General features: G+C 42.4%; 1 protein-coding gene and 1 long non-coding RNA gene across 2 annotated transcripts in view; one reads left to right on the top strand and one right to left on the bottom strand.

Moving 5' to 3' along the window:
* plcl2 (phospholipase C like 2) overlaps positions 1–10,457 on the top strand; it is a 42,742-nt gene extending 32,285 nt beyond the window's left edge. The window contains exons 5-6 of the mRNA XM_072460191.1: positions 3,542–3,651; positions 7,017–10,457. Coding sequence (XP_072316292.1) covers positions 3,542–3,651; positions 7,017–7,229 — 323 coding nt within the window. The 3' untranslated portion in view covers positions 7,230–10,457. The remainder of the gene's footprint in view (positions 1–3,541; positions 3,652–7,016) is intronic.
* LOC140374232 (uncharacterized) overlaps positions 1–17,077 on the bottom strand; it is a 204,502-nt gene that overhangs the window by 82,039 nt on the left and 105,386 nt on the right. The gene's annotated exons all lie outside the window — the stretch shown is intronic.

Raw genomic sequence — 17,077 nt, 5'->3', positions numbered from 1 at the left:
GACCTCTCTTGCTAATTGCTAGACGTCAACACACACACATCTGCTTTTCATTTTTCACTGAGCACTATACAAGCTCTCTGTCATCTGATTTAGTACAAGTTCTGTATGTTTAAAGAACAAAGCCTCGTTACGGTCTGACAGCTCCAGCGTTCTGAAGGATGTTCTGTGAGAGGCTCTGCTGCTCGCTTCTTCTGAAGAAAATCTGAGAGAATGGGAGATGTAGCCAGGTCTGCGTCACTCTCTGATCTGCTGCACTCTCACAAACCTAACACTACTCCAGCACAACACTGACAATTATACTGAACAAATATTTCTATTAGACAAAGGTTAAAAGCTATACATTTATTTTGGACAGTTATTCTCAAACGTATCTATAGCAATTAGGGCTGTTTCAGTGATATATAATTGTGAAATGCAGACATATCTAACACATATAGATATACATAGTTTAGAAATGTAATAGAAATGTAATAGACAATCTCAGACTGAGGACATGAGGACCTTTTCACCAACTTCGAAACACTATTGATAAAGCCATGTTTGACTATTACCGTTATCTCTCAGAAATGTTTAAAACAACTATATGATTGTAAGTAGTTCTGCAGTAGTAGTCAAATGAAAAAAATGACTCTGTGGCCACCAATAATCTGCCAAGAGTTTTGAACAAGGAAGGTGTTTCTTGAATGTAAATGTTGTATTGGCTGGTTTTCTTTCGATTCTTTGTTTTTATTGACTTCAGGGGTGAAATCAGATCTCGGTTCTGAAATTCCTGTCTGAGGCAAACGCCTGGATCATTGCTCTTTTACTTTTACTTCATTGTTCACTGGTGAAGTTCGCATTGAGCTGTAATCACTGGGCAGTCGGTCCAGATCATTTTTTTTTTAAATCCCGAAACTTGCTGTATACTATAAAACAGTCAATATCTCAAATTTTCTGGAACAGATCTGGAAATCTGCATTTGTACTCTCGTTGTTAAAAGGTGGGGATCCAAGTGAAGTAAGCAACTACAGTAAGCATCAAATTGAAATCATTTTTAGACTAATTGATATAAATGTCAGGCTTGCTTTAGAAAGAAACACAGTCACAGCTGTTCTTAAGGTTCTAAAAGCTCTGGATCTGAAAAACATGGCATTTCTGATCAAACCTCCATTTGGTTTGTAAATCATTTGTCAAATCTATCACAATGTGTCAAATTGGCTGGGCTCTTTTCCAAAGAGGTACCCATTTTTAGGCCCAATTTTATTCTAAATTTGTATAAATTACTGCTCAATATTAATGAATCATATGTATGCCGATAATACAGTACTTTACTGTTGTGCAACATCTTTGGGGCTGGCTATTGTGTCAATACAATCTGCTTTCTCCATAGTGCAATCTTGACTGCAATCCCTGAAGCTAGTTTATAACTAAAGCGATAATCATCTCACATAGTTGTGTGCTACATGAGGATATTCCTCAGGGTAACACTGTTGAGTTTGTGTAAAAGTGTTTGTACCAAGAGCTGTCTTTTAAAGTTCCCATATAAAATCTGGTTAATTGAAAATGAAGCGTGTTTTTTGTTATTACAATAAAACAGTTTTACCCTTTATCCCCAAATGGCTGGGATTGGCCACCTTTTTACCCTTACTGGATTATGGCAATGTTCTTTGCATGAATGCATCTGTTAAATGTCACCAATCTTTAAACCCAGTGTATCAGCGCTCTGAGACGTGTAACAGGATGTGGTTGGCTCACCCATCACTGTGTACTCTATGCAAAGATTGGGTGTCCCTCCTTGGGTGCTCAGAGCTTCACTCACTGGATGACTCTTTGTGAAACAATATGTGGCTGTGTACTTAGATATGTGTGCCTTGTACAGAGAGCGGAGGGTTATTATCACATGATATGTACTGTACCTCATGTAAGAAAAAAAAAAAAAAATGGTCACATTTATATAGCGCTTTTCTACCGTCAAGGTACTCAAAGCGCTTTACATCAAGGAACCAGTCACCCATTCACACACACATTCCCAGATGTACGCAGACACTGGGGGGCAAGTTGGGTTAAGTGTCTTGCCCAAGGACACAACGGCAGTATTCACATGAGGCAGCTGCGATCGCACCGCCAACCTGCGGGCCAGTGGATCTGACCGCTCTGACTGAGCGGGGAGTCGAACCGCCGACCTTTGGATCAGAAGACGAGCACTCTACCACTGAGCTACTGCCGCCCGAACCGACTGGGTGAAGTGGCCGTATTCCTATGCTGCTAAGCGGGGCAGGGCACATCAGGTTTAATGCACATCAGTTCAACTATTCATCGTTTGAGGTCTCAGCACATTGTTATCTTACAAGGAAAGAAGACTTTCATACAGTTGGCTCCTGTGGAACCAAACAAAGAGACTTTAGAAATTAAATCATTAAAACCTTTTAATGATTTTAAAGCACTGGTCAAGGACTACCCGCAGTGCCGATGCACTTGTTTTATATAGTTTTATCTCAGATTGTATGTATAAATGTGTTTTTATGTATTGGTTAATCATATTGAATGTTTCATTCTTGTTTTAGTATTCTGTGTTTGTTTGCTGTTTATTTTGTGTTGTATTTTAACAGGGGCCATGAAAAAGAGAACTTTTCTCATTGAGTTTTCCCTGTATAAATAAATAGGATGAAATTAAATGCATTTTGTGTCTTGTGGCCAAATTTGAAGTGTTTCCGATGAAAACTGTAGGAGGAGATGCCAAAAGTACGACGAGGCTGACTTCCTGTATGACTTAGGGCGGGGTCATAATATTATTTTTTTCATGTCCTCACATTTTTTACACACATATTTTTTGGAGTGAGCGTCATATTTTTACTGCTACATTTTTGGGCTCCCATTGGCCCCATGTTAATCGGTTAATGCGGTGGCGCTAATGAGCGTCTTTCAATATTTTTTCCCCGGAATCTTCACTTAAAATTCGAACTCACGGAGTTCTAATTTAGAACTCACGGAGTTCTGATTTTTGATACCACTCACTAGCATATGCGTCCTTATTTACTACTAGATTTTTGCATTTTTTTGTATACAGCTACAGCTCTCAATTTGAATAAGTTCCTCGCCGGGACGAATCTCGCCCTTCGGCTCGGGCCTAATAACGCATTATATTTGTCCTTTAAGCAAGACTCATTCACAGGGATAAGGACCCGCAAATCTGTCTTAAGTTGAAGTAGAGTTCACAAATTAACTTTTCACGTTAGTAAATGAGTTCAAAAAGATAAATCTGATGCTGATACCGATACTGGAACCAATACTGCACATTGCCCATCCCTATCTTACACTACTTAACACTTAGTAGAACCAGACTGAAGATGAACTCAAACACGAATAAAAGACCAAGACTACACTTACAGTATTAGTTACAGATTCTCATCCAGTGGAATGTGTAGCACAATTTGAAGAGCTCTGACTTTGAAGATGTACATTCTTTATGCAGGACTTAAAATCTCTACCTCGATTAACCTGTTTGCTAAAGGAATGTGATTTTTATGGCAGTTTATTTGACCTCTGTGATGTGTGTCCTCAGCGATGCAGTTCCACGAGAACCTCCATGAGCTGGCAGTGAAGGAGGGGCTGAAGGGACGCAAGCTGCACAAGGCTGTGGAGAGCTTTACCTGGAACATCACCATCCTCAAGGTCAGGAGACAACACCATGTTACCTCCAACTCCTGAAAACTACAGAGCAGCACGGTCTTCAGAAGACGAGTGGTTTGAACGAGGGCCTTGAGTGTCTAGTTCTTGAAGACTGGTTGTCAGGCTCGCTTCTGAAATCCAAACTCTTACAAAAAAGGAGTCAGTCTTTGAAATGAAAGGATCACGCAGATTTAAAGAGCTGAAAGTTCAAGAATACTGCTTTACTCTGAGGCTGCCCCAAATAAATTGTCTGTTTACTGTAACCCGAGCCAACATTTTTCAAGTGGGTCGGACGGTAGGCAAATTCTTATTTTTTTTACTTTGAAGGCAAATAAAAAAATCAAATTTTTTTGACTCGGAGTGACCGCCAGGGGTCAGGCTTCAACAGTCCAGGGGTCAGGCTTCAACAGTCCAGGGGTCAGGCTTCAACAGTCCAGGGGTCAGGCTTCAACAGTCCAGGGGTCGGGCTTCAACAGTCCAGGGGTCGGGCTTCAACAGTCAATGACAGAAAATGTCTTGATCAACCCGGTCGGGAGACTAAATCTCACGATTTTAAGATATTTCAATCGACCTTTTGTACGTCGTTATCCTTTATTTTGGTAGCGAAGGCGAGCGGGAGGAACATGCGGGGGACACGGGCGCCGCCATGTTTGTTGTGATGACGCTGCTGGGCGTGTTTCAATCCCAGAATGCATTGCGTAAGTCAAATTTCACACCGTGATAGAGCGTTACATGTACTATGGACACTTGAGTGGTGCAAACAGAGGCAAACCAACTTGTTAAAGGCAATATAGTGACACTCATGCGCGTTCTGTTTTGTTACAGATGCATGTGGAGGACTGAATATAAGATAAGATAAGATAATCCTTTATTGTTCCACATGGGGAAATTCCATTGATGCAACGCAGGTAGATACAGAGGTAGATACAGAAGAAAAGAACAAATAACTATGAAGACGTACATGTGTTGTACAGTGCATTATCAGTCCTATGGGATGAAAGACAGGTTTACCAATGTGATAAAAATATTCAACACGGCGGTTTAGGAAAGACAGGTCGGTGAGTCGGCGAAATAATTGAAAAATAAAAGATTTTGACGTTTTTTCAACAAAAAGCTGATGTTTTTTTTCAGTCGGCTAGTTTCATACTGGGTTGGTCGGGTTACGGCAAACAGACATGTTATTTTGCTCAGCCTGATGAGAACCATATTTCTAAACAGCATGGAAACCCAGGACTCTGAATGTGGGATTGTTCTAATTTGTGAGCGACTACTATCAACTATCTCTAAATATATAAATGATATACAAGTGAGCTTTTTTATTAACCAATTAGAGATTTCTTAAAAGCTTGTAATTAATTTGAGATGATAAAAAAAAAAAAAACTGTAGAGATGTACTGGCACCGGTATCAGGTATCGGCGTGATACCAGGTGCTGATACTGATACCATGACTGCGGCACGTCTCATTTTAGGAGACGTGCTTAGTCGTTTGGTGGTGAAATGGTTAAGGCGGCAGCACATATGCCAGGCTTCATATGCCGCCGGCCTCAGTGTTGTGAGTTTTAAAGTTTTACTGCGTGTCCTCCCTTCTCTCATCCCCATTTAAGGCTAAAACTGTCCTGTCTGATAAAGCCTTTTAATCCAAAAAACATTTAGGGAGTCCTAAAGGTTTTCAAAGTTCACAAAGTATATCAGCAGTACTTGTGTTTACGTTAGCAGCAGTTACTTTTGATAAATGGTGTACGCATTGTGAAAAACGACTGAATAGAGCTGGATCTAAGCTTTTTAAAAAACACGGAATGTTCATCATCTGCAACGTTCCTTCTAAAGAATATGAAATATAGGCCAACCTACCTAACAACAGTGCTTCTAGTAAGATTTTACCATTCAAAAAGGATAATTTCTTTTACATTGTTTATTGCTATGGATTTATCAATGGTCAAAAAAAAATCTCGATCTGTGACGTTTTCTCGACCTGTGACGTTTTCTCGACCTGTTACGTTTTCTCGATCTGTGACGTTTTCTCGATCTGTGACGTTTTCTCGATCGGTGACGTTTTCTCGATCTGTGACGTTTTTCTCGATCGGTGACGTTTTCTCGATCTTTGACTTTTTCTCGATCTTTGACTTTTTCTCGATCTGTGACGTTTTCTCGATCGGTGACGTTTTCTCGATCTGTGAAGTTTTTCTCGATCTGTGACGTTTTCTCAATCTTTGACTTTTTCTCGATCGGTGACGTTTTCTCGATCTGTGACTTTTTCTCGATCTGTGACGTTTTCTCGATCTGTGACGTTTTCTCGATCTGTGACGTTTTCTCGATCTGTGAAGTTTTTCTCGATCTGTGACGTTTTCTCGATCTTTGACTTTTTCTCGATCTGTGACGTTTTCTCGATCTGTGACGTTTTCTCGATCTGTGACGTTTTCTCGATCTGTGACGTTTTCTCGATCGGTGACGTTTTCTCGATCTGTGACGTTTTTCTCGATCGGTGACGTTTTCTCGATCGGTGACTTTTTCTCGATCTTTGACTTTTTCTCGATCTGTGACGTTTTCTCGATCGGTGACGTTTTCTCGATCTGTGAAGTTTTTCTCGATCTGTGACGTTTTCTCAATCTTTGACTTTTTCTCGATCGGTGACGTTTTCTCGATCTTTGACTTTTTCTCGATCTGTGACGTTTTCTTGATCTGTTACGTTTTCTCGATCTGTGACGTTTTCTCGATCTTTGACTTTTTCTCGATCGGTGACGTTTTCTCGATCTTTGACTTTTTCTCGATCTGTGACGTTTTCTCGATCGGTGACGTTTTCTCGATCTTTGACTTTTTCTCGATCTGTTACGTTTTCTCGATCTGTGACGTTTTCTCGATCTGTTACGTTTTCTCGATCGGTGACGTTTTTTCTCGTTCTGTGACGTTTTCTCGATTGGTGACGTTTTTTTCGATCGGTGACGTTTTCTCGATCTGTAACGTTTTCGCGAGGCTCTGAGCAGCTGTTCTTTATGTCCATAAATCATCATCAGACTCGTTCTTTGCATTTCTCTCGTCTAATCACGATCAGGACAACTGCGTGGCAGCCTAACAAAAATATCCTGTTGTTTTTATTAACGTGCACTTCCCTCCGCAGCCAGTAGACAGCGCAGTAACATCTGTTAGTGCTGTGGGAAGCAGCAGAGATACAGATTTTATTTATTTTTTATTTAAAAAAACTATTTAGTTTAGAGACTCTAACCTAAAGGTTCTCAAGAGCATGCTTAAAGGCCAATAGTAATACAATCAATGCACAATCTTTTTCCTTTAAAATGCTTTATTTAACTTCTTAGATTACTATTTTTCTTTCCTCGTGCTGCAGTAATGTAACTGTTCTCTGTTCCTCCAGGGCCAGGCTGACCTTCTGAAACACGCCAAGAGTGAGGTCCAGGAGAACCTGAAGCAGATCCACTATGCTGCTCTGACCTGCAGTCTGGCCAAAGGAGGACACGCCGGAGGCTCCCAGTCCGGAGAGACCAAGGGCCGACGAAGCCTGGAGGCCATTCCTGAGAAGGCCACTGCCGAGGAGGAACTGAGCGATGAAGACCTATCAACTTACTGAAGAAAGCCCTGGAGAAGAGCTGAGTTTGGAAATATCCTTGAACCTTCTTCTGGAGAAAGTGCGTAGAAACGCTAGAGGAAATCCAGGTTTGGAAACAGTCTGTGAAAAACACAAGCTGTGAAAGGATTCTGGGCAAAGCCTGAGTCTTCTCTTGAGTGAAGAATATCGGTCAACTTACTGAATTCTCTCAAAAACTGGAGATTCCCTGCGTGAGAAAGTTTTTTTCAACCCACTGAAGCTGGAGAATATCTGAAGTACAACAAGAGGTGTTCTGGAGAGGATCAGGGATAGGAAGGGCTCTGAATCTCTTGTAGATTTGGGAAAGACTTGAGGGAGGAACGCTTCTGAACCTCTGGACGAAAGATCCTTCAACAAAAGGCCTGTGAACCTGCTGCAGAAGAAACTCTAGTCTTTCCTGCTCTAGTCTGGTCTGCTCCTACAAATTCACACTGAAACCGCCTTCTGATCAGCCTCAATATAGCACTGTTATCATTTATTTTGTTTTATTTTATTTTATGGATCCATAAATTGATGTGTAAAATCTGTCTTCAAAATATATCATATTATGTTTAGAACCTTCAATTGCTGTGGCGATGATGCTAGATTCATCACTCTAAAGGCATCTTTTCAGACAGTAACATTTGCATAGTCATTCTTTTTGAAGGACACATATTATGCAAAATTGTGTTTTTTGAGCTTTTAACCACGTTCTAACGTTGTTCCTCATCAAAAACACACCTGCAGTTGTATTTTTGCTGCGTTCATGTGGTCGAAATGGAAGATACACATGAACAAGTCGAAAAAAGAACATTTGAGCTCTTTAAATAAACGTTGTTACAATGAGGAGAATAAGAAGATCCAACGCTAATAACTGGCTAAAATAACGTTTCGCTTTTGAGAAGGCCAACAGTAAATCTTATCTGTTAATCTCTGTTAGGAAGGATCTGCGATTATTTGATTATTGGTCACGTCAAAATCCAGACTTTCCCAGATAAATCCAGCTGAATGCAAACCAGTCAGAACCCGGACTTCTCATCAAGCGAGGACCACATGAACGCAGCGTTAGCCTCGTTCACGCTTGTTCCGCTCGCTATCTCGATTTGTGACGTCAAAGGTAGAGGTTTGGAGGTCCCTTGTGCTGTTTCCAGTCCATAAATCATCACAGACTCGTTCAAGGTAGCGCCAGTCTCCAAAGCAAAGTACACAAGCCTGTTAAAGGCTAAAGGTTAAATAACAATGCAAATAATCCAGAATAAGTCATTTCTGTTGACCACAACTCCTGGACAAAACATACTTGGAGTTGTTGATGAGGTTGTCTTATTCTGGACAGTTTAATCTTGCAGTTCATACCAGGAAGTGCAACAATGCGTATTTGTTTTGTCACCATAGTGGACAGAGCTTGATACATTCCTGCAGATAAAACGAGATAGCTTTGTTCCACCTCTCATTAATTAGAAAGGAAAAGGCCCGAAACAGCGACTAATCAACGTAGTCGTCTTGAATTTACGACGGCACAAACCAGAACCAGCTGTGGAGACTTCGCTTTGTAAAAATAGCACTGTTAAGAGATTGGATTTATGTCTGTTTGTCATAAGAACAAAGAGACGAAACATTGCAGTTGAAAAGTTACGTCTGCGATCTATTCTTATTTTGACAAGGGAAATCATTTACAATCAGTTTTACGCAGCAAAAATTTAGCAGGAAATAGAAAGCTCTCTGGCTATAACTTCTAGGCTAGCAGCTACTGTTTGTAACATGATTTAAACCGCTTGATAACAGCAGGAGGTGGTGCCACACCCGTAAGCTTTTTATGCTCACGGAAATCAACACTGAATGACTTTTTAAGATGATTAAACTCAAACTTTCAATTATGGACGTTCAAAATGACTGGACATAACAATACAATTGAGCATAAAGTTTCACTGAGCATATGAATTACTGCTGAGTTTAAAAATGGCTGTTATGTAATCAAATCCTAATACATCTTTAAATACATGTTTATACTGTAGTTTATCTGCACATGTATTTATTTGTTGGATCAGTTCAAGCCGAGTGGATCCAGTCTGAGTTACAGTTTCAGTGGGTTTGGAAGGACACACAATATGCAAAGTTTGAAGCGTTGTTCCCACATCAAAAACATACCTGGAGTTCCATTCTAGTTTCTTTAATCCTTCTCAGTGCCTCACAAAAACCCTCTGTTTCAAATGTCCCAGAATTGTGACGACAAACAGTAGAAAGCCTGGAAAATCCAGAAGGATATTTGTCTGTATTTTCATACCGATCGATATCAGTCTGGTCATCGTTTTCCTCTCTCCGTGTTGTGTGTGATTGACAGGTGTATTAGCCAATCAGGGACAAGTATTAGCAAGCATTAAAACAAACATTGCTACTGATAAGGAAAAAGGAAAAGAGAAAATATCACTTGGACTGAAAATCGCTGAACGAACAACGAATCTCTCCATCTGAGGTTAGAAAAGTTTGATTTAGTTGTAGACGATGATCTCCTTGTTTGTGACACGTGTCACAGTGTTTGGCCCGTGGTGACCACACTCACTCACGTTAGCATACGATTTCCCCATGATATTTCCCTCTGCTGCCAGTAGATGGAGTGCTAGTATCAATCGTGATGATGGAACGCCTGACTGTTAATATAATGCACACATTGAAAACTAAAGAATAGGAGTCAAGTTTAATCCTTTGTATTTTAAAATCCTTCTAACTTATTATTGATTTTATATTAATTATTGACATGTGCAGAATTATATCATTATTATTATAAATATATTATTATTGTAGCACTTTTTGGTTCCATCTGTAGGCTCTTTAACCAAATATTAAATGCAGTTGGTGCAAACATATTTGTAGCGTCCCACTCCACCAATACCACCTCCAGAAATCTGATCAGGTTGATATTGTGACGCTGTAGTATTACTTGAATCTAAACTTAGCCCAACTAAAACACGACAAAGCAGACCTCACTCGGGCTCTAGAGCAGGACCACGGCCAGACTGTCAGAAGAGATTTTGCAAAAGCACAAATGATATTTCGTATTGTTGGAGCAGTTGAATGTAGCTGAAGGCATGTCGAGTGTACGAGGATGTCGGAGCTGTACAAGTACGTATATATATTCTGTTTTCTGCGGAGTGCATCCTTTTGGTATTGTAATCTTGGAAATGAGAAATGTTTTATGAATTTTATGTCTGTGCAAAAACTAGAAGAGTTTCCCCTGATGTTGTCTCATGAGTCGTTTGTATTCTGGATCTGGTTTCACTGTGAAGAGAAGTACTCTCCACTTTTGTTGACACCACCACTGAGCTTTAATATCTGACTGATGTTTATTTTATTGTAAGTGTATTTTCATAGGGGCCGGTGCAGAGAGATCTGGGCGGCAGTCGATGGCAGGGGCCTCGACGACCAGATTTTTGGACACAGACTAACTCTGGGGACATGGAATGTCACCTCGCTGGAGGGGAAAGAGCCTGAGCTTGTGCGGGAGGTTGAGCGGTATCGACTATTTATAGTCGGCCTCACTTCCACGCACAGTTTGTGTTCTGGAACCCATCTCCTCGAGAGGGGCTGGACGATCTACTTCTCTGGTGTTGCCCGCGGGGAGAGGCGGGGCTGGTGTGGGCTTGCTTATGGCCCCTCAGCTCAGCCGCCACGTGTTGGAGTTCACCCCGGTGGACGAGAGGCCCTACGCCTTCGGGTGGGGGACAGGTGAGGGACTCCGTTGTTCTTCTGGGGGACTTCAACGCCCACGTGGGCAATGACAGTGACATCTGGGGAGGGGTGATCGGGAAGAACGGCTTCTCCGATCTGAACCCGATCTGAACTCCGTACAGTTATTGGACTTCTGTGCCACGGATTGTCCATAACAAACACCATGTTCAAGCACAAGGGTGTCCATCAGTGCACATGGCACCAGGACACACTAGGCCGCAGGTCAATGATCGACTTTGTTGTTGTGTCATCTGACCTCCGGCCGCGTGTCTTGGACACTCGGGTGAAGAGAGGGGCAGAGTTGTCAACCGATCACCACCTGGTGGTGAGTTGGATCCGCTGGCGGAGGAGGAAGCCAGACAGACCCAAGCGCATTGTGAGGGTCTGTTGAGAACGTCTGGCGTGTAGATCTCCTGAGCTCGTGTTGTCGCAGAGGCAAAAACCCGCGGGCGCCTCCCTGGGGAGGTGTTCCGGGCATGTCCCACCGGGAAGAGCCCCCGGGGAACACTCAGGACACACGCTGGAGGGACTATGTCTCTCGGCTGGCCTGGGAACACCTCGGGATCCCCCCGGAGGAGTTGGTGGAAGTGTCTGGGGAGGAGGAAGTCTGGGAGTCCCTGCTTAGACTGCTGCCCCCGCGACCCGGCCCCGGATAAGCGGAAGAAAATGGATGGATGGATGTATTTTCATATTGAGTCAACATTTTGTCAGTGGTGGATGGGCGGGGGGGGTCTCAAATGCAGGACAATCACTTCATACATCACAAGTGATCGGAGCCATATTGATCTACAGGAAGCGGTTTACTTTAATTCTACGTTAGCCTTTTAACACGTGCAAAAATGCTACACAAATAGTACAGGAAAGTTGTCCGTTTTTGACGACTAATGTCATTCTTGGGTTTTTGAACAGCTTTTCCACAACTTTACTCAAACTTCTTACGACTGTTATCAATGTAAGCGCTGAGAGTTTCAGAAACAAGGTAGATTTTTGTTGCTCTTTTCTAAAGGTCTTTTAAATGTGTAATGTTTAAAAATGTGCTGTTATATCTTTACCTTGCCTCAGGTCACCCTGGAAAAAGAGGTTTCGATCTCAATGGGTTCTTACCTGTTGAAATAAAGGTTTATAAAAAAACAAAAATATTAGGACTAGAACCAATATGGCCACAGGTGACGTATAGAACTGACACAGGATCAGACATGCCTTAATCTATTGAAATTAAACTGAGTAAGATAAGGACACAATTAAACTACTTTACACAACTTCACGCTTCAACAAACAAATTACACACATAGTGCTCTTACACACATGTAGTACTTTTACACACACGTAGTACTTTTACACATGCAGGACAAGGGAGGACTGTTACTGTATAACATGTTTAAAAGACCATAAAAGTCACATTTGACACAGTACGTTCCCTTTGAAAGACTGGCCTCCTTTGGCATCCCTCCCTCTTTAATGACTTGTAGTGCGACTGTGCTGCAGCCAGCTGGCCCCTCGCAGAGCCCTCCTCCAGGGTTTATGATCCAGTAAAAAGCTGGGAGCCTCCTCAGTAAGTGATAAGCACTGCAAACAAGCAGAGGAAGGGAGCAACTGGTGCTAATTGTGCGGAAAAGACATGGAACCTCTCTAATGTTCTCCATAAAGATCGGACTTCAAGATCAAGACCAGTGTGGGCCAGTTCGTTCGATGCACTTTATACTTTATGATGCAGGTACAATGGAAAGAATTGGTGTTTTTCCCAAATGTCACTTACAGATAAACTGTAAACAAATGGTAAGGCGTGTGTTCTGCTGAAGGCCGCACTAGCACTGGTCCATGACCGCTGCTGGGCTTTAGGTAGTGACCAGAGGCTGCATATGTTTATTAATGAAAGGTTTTAGTCGTAGGAACTGACAACCCCGAAGTGACGCCTCGACCACCTGTGTGGGAGCGGTGGTCTTGTGGAGCGTCACTCAGACACTTTGAAAGCTTTCAGTGCTGCACTCGACCATAAGATCAAGAGATAACCAACCATCTGTATCGGAAAAAATGCCTGTAAAGGACGGCAGGGGGAAGAATCTGGAGTGCCACCAACGCAGAGCTCGACATGCAGTCTGAGCTCGGAGTATTTTTATTGCTTTGGATGCTTCCCACCGCGTGCAGTCTTGACAAGGTGAGTGAGGCTCATCCTGCTTTCCTATAGGATCAGCCTAAGAGCCAAAACATCAAAAGTAAACTTAAAACCTTTAGATCATGTACATTTAAAAAATGCAGTAAAATATAGTTTATTGGAGGAGGTTTACTTCATATCTGAGGACTCAGGTCGGATAAATTTATATATTTTATAAAGTACCTTTAAAGTGCCTATGAGAGGTTTTTTTTACTTTCTAGTTTTGACTTTATTTGGTGTATTTATACCTGCTGTAAATATAAAATATAGTTGTATACCAATCAAGTAGCTATTAAGAAAAGTAAAAAAATCTGCCGAAAATTACAGGAAGTGACAAAGGGCTGGGCCAGGGGCCAATGTGGGCCGCAGTCAACATCAGGACTGTGCATTGTGCTTGAATTCGGGACACATGCTTGAATTTCGGGACAGTTCCAAATTATTTAGGACCTCTGGAACTCTGTTGGGGCCTTTGGTCATCGATCGACAAACTACCAAGGATTGGGGGAGGAGACAGGGGACATTCTGGATGTTTCAGTGCAGAGACTTTAAAAATTCCCGCTCTCATTTTGAAGTTCCCGCCTCCATTTTGCCTCGGCACCAGCGGCTTTTTCATCATCGCCGTGAGACATCCACTGCATGGTCGCAACACTTTTCAGCCGACCACAAACAGTAAAGTCGTCTGAATGCAGCAGCAGAGGGAGCAGACATAAGCAGTAATAAATCTGGTGTTGTATCTCAAGTCAATGCTTGTCAGAAAAAGTCTATAGTCTCTACACACAGCCGGCCATCAGAGGCACGGCGCCAGGCCTTAGATGTCGCCTTAAATCTTCATGTTTACAGTGGTACAGGGACAGGCTAAGAGGAAAGTGTTTGGACAGCCATCAGACTAACCACACAACAGAGCACCGTGACGGAGGGAAAGACAGCCCACTAAAACAGACACATGCTCACGGGAGTCAGGGAGGAATCATCTGCACACAAACACTCTGGATAAACACTTAAGTTGAAAAAATCTATTGAAATCTAGGGTTTGTTCAGTTCAGATTCTGGTGGATGAATCGCAAACTCCAAATAGATTTCACTCTAATGACAGGAGAAAGAGTGAGTTATGCTTGGTCAGACAACTTTTAGAGGCGTCAAAGTTGGGCTTGAACCGTCTTCATCGGTTGTGGGTTCCATTTAGGGACAGAGTATGAAAAATAGTCTTAAATGAGATGTTCTGGTCCAATACTTGTCTGGATGATTCGATCTGGTTCAGTGGTAGAGTGCAGTGGGTGACACTGTGATGCGCTGGTGGGTCATTTTGTACATCAGAACATAGTCGTTTAGGTTTGTCGACATTCCTCAAGAGTTTTCCATCGAAGATAGAACAAATGTTACACTGTGCATTGGATCATAGTCAGAAGTTTAAAAATGCACATGCACAGCTCTTCTTTGAACACCTTGAAGTTATTTACTCTTGTCCTTTGATAGATGAGGATCCCAGATGGCAGCGCAGTATTCGAGGCAGCTGTGTACTAGTGAGTTGTGAAATATGACAGTATATGTTCATTGAGAGGAACGCTGTGTAGCTTCCATCCAGAAGAAGCTCATATCGGAGTCTATTGCAGAACAGCAGAACCACACAAACCTCAAGGAGCCTCCAGCACCAGCTCACAGCATGCACACGTCTGTGCAGGAACAAACAAACCCACCCACTTCCCTTCAAATTTCACTTTTTATTTTATTTATGTTCTTGTTAGAGTTCCCAGTGACTTTGGGCCTTATGCGGGGCACTGGGCACACCCTGGACAGGGGCCAGCTCGTCGCAGGGTTAACACAGAGACATGGACACACAGACGAACATTTCACAGTTGCCACTTTACCTCACACAGGTGTTTGGACTGTGGGAGGAAGTCGGAGAACCCGGAAATAACCCACAGTAACACGAGAAGGATATGCAGTCTCCACCCAGAGATCACGTGAACTTAGCTGTGATTATTTGAAAAATGAAGACTTTGCGTTAAACATGTAAAATTCTAAAATCACACATAAAAACACAGAGAAATGTGATTATGAAGAGGCGGGGCTTATCAGTTCTGTTACTGAGCAATTTTAGACGCAGATTGTGGTTTACATGTACAAAAAACAAAAGATGATCTACTTATAGTTCAATACTGTAGGTATGTGAAAAAAGCATCATATGTCATCACTGAAAAATACAATTAATTTAGTTATTTTTAGTATGACCCGTCTCTTGTAGCGTCATGTCAGTTCAGCTCCTGTTTCTCTTATTCTGACCATGTGACACATCTGCTCCTCCTCCTTTCTTTGAAACAAACTTGACCCCACTCCTCCCTATTGTACCCCTTCTCCCTCCTCCATGTCGCCAAACAAACCCGTCTCTTCTCCTTTCCTTTACTCTCTTCTCTTCTGCACAAACTGGCACCTCCTTTCACCCCCTCTCCTGTTCACCTCTCCTTCACCCTCCTCCCCTTTCTTCTCTCCTCCCCCCTCGCGCCCTCCTCTAAACAAACTCGTCCCCTCTCCTCTGTGCCAATGCCACGCTCCGCTGGGCACTAAACGCTGTCCCTCGGGCTCGTCGTCCTCTTTGTGTGGGTTAAGTGCCATCTCTGCGTCGCTCATCTTTTGGCAGCAGATTGAGCGTTCATAGTGGACATGGAGAATTGTGAATCCAGAGACACAGCAGGTTTTACATATCGCGTGCCTTTAAAGAAGCAGAAAACAATCAACATTTAAAGTAATACATTATGACTATAGCTTATTATATTACCTATTATGTTATGCATGATTGTTTGTGTAATTCTGGCTATTTTACCTAATGTAAATCAGGATCCTTTTCACATTGAGTTGCTTGGGACTTGGTGCTATTTGGGTCAGACATATAATGAGTGGTTCACTTCAGCCTAAACAGTCATTGCTACAACTAAGATAAATGTCTGTTCTGTTCCCAGTTTAAAGGACTTAAAACTGGAACATAAAATAGTACTGCATCTTAACACTTCTCCACAGGCCCGTCTCTGCTGCTGCTTTATTGGGCACGTCAGCTGTTTTCCAAAAGTAGTTTAAAATTCAGCCCTGCGACAAGTTGGCCACTGTCCAGGGTGTACCCCGCCTAAGGCCCGAAGTCACTGGGATAGGCTCCAGTCACCCGCGACCCCGAAAGGGAACAAGCGGTAGAAAATGGATGGACCGATACAACACACACGTGCGTTTGTTTATTAGCGCAACGGAGCGCATCACATCGCTCGTCTCCCGTAGATTTCTGTCCACTTCTGAGTCAGCTCGAACTGTCTTTCTCCGTCTTCATTTTGCCCCGTACACTGAGGGAACTATATTATGATAGATCAATGCGCTTAGGCACGCGGAAACGTGGGGACGAGCCTGATGCGGCTGCAGGTGAGCGGTAGGTGCGTTTTATGATTGAGGCAAATGATTTATCCACGCCACGAGGAAATATGGTAAAAAAAATTGCTGAAAAAAATCGTCCATACCACCTTTAAATAAGACAAAATCTCCTGGTGAAGCGCCCTGTCCAGTCTGTTCTGGACTCTACATGATGCAGTAGCACAAACCTGTCAATCAACGTCCCACCTCTCCAGCAGCAAGTAGGTGGATGACGACAATAATGTGGGTGGCACTTACAACAAAGAAGATGATTTTTATCTAGTGGTGCTTGTGTGTGCTCTGATGCCCTGCCTTAGGTTTTCTCCTGTTTCTTTGGTTAAAATAACGACGGCATGTCCACACACTCACACTGCAGATGAAGCTAATATTGATTGACATGCTGCAGTAAAGACTTCTGAGGAGTCAACGTTTCCTCTCTGTGTTTGTATTTGTGTGGGTTTACTCTAGATACATTTCCTCGTCCTCTCCACTCGATCTGTTAGGCCTGCAGTAAAACTAACCATAAGCCATTCTTTTTTTCCTCTACTTAAATCATTATTTCTGTGACCCATTTAGATTTATCAAACAC

The sequence above is a fragment of the Eucyclogobius newberryi genome, unplaced genomic scaffold, assembly GCF_026437365.1.
Source record: "Eucyclogobius newberryi isolate DKJ021-1_F unplaced genomic scaffold, fEucNew1.0.hap1 SCAF_3, whole genome shotgun sequence".
Lineage (NCBI taxonomy): Eukaryota > Metazoa > Chordata > Actinopteri > Gobiiformes > Gobiidae > Eucyclogobius > Eucyclogobius newberryi.
The sequence above is the reverse complement of the archived record's forward strand: the minus strand, read 5'-3'. Positions and strand labels throughout refer to the sequence as shown.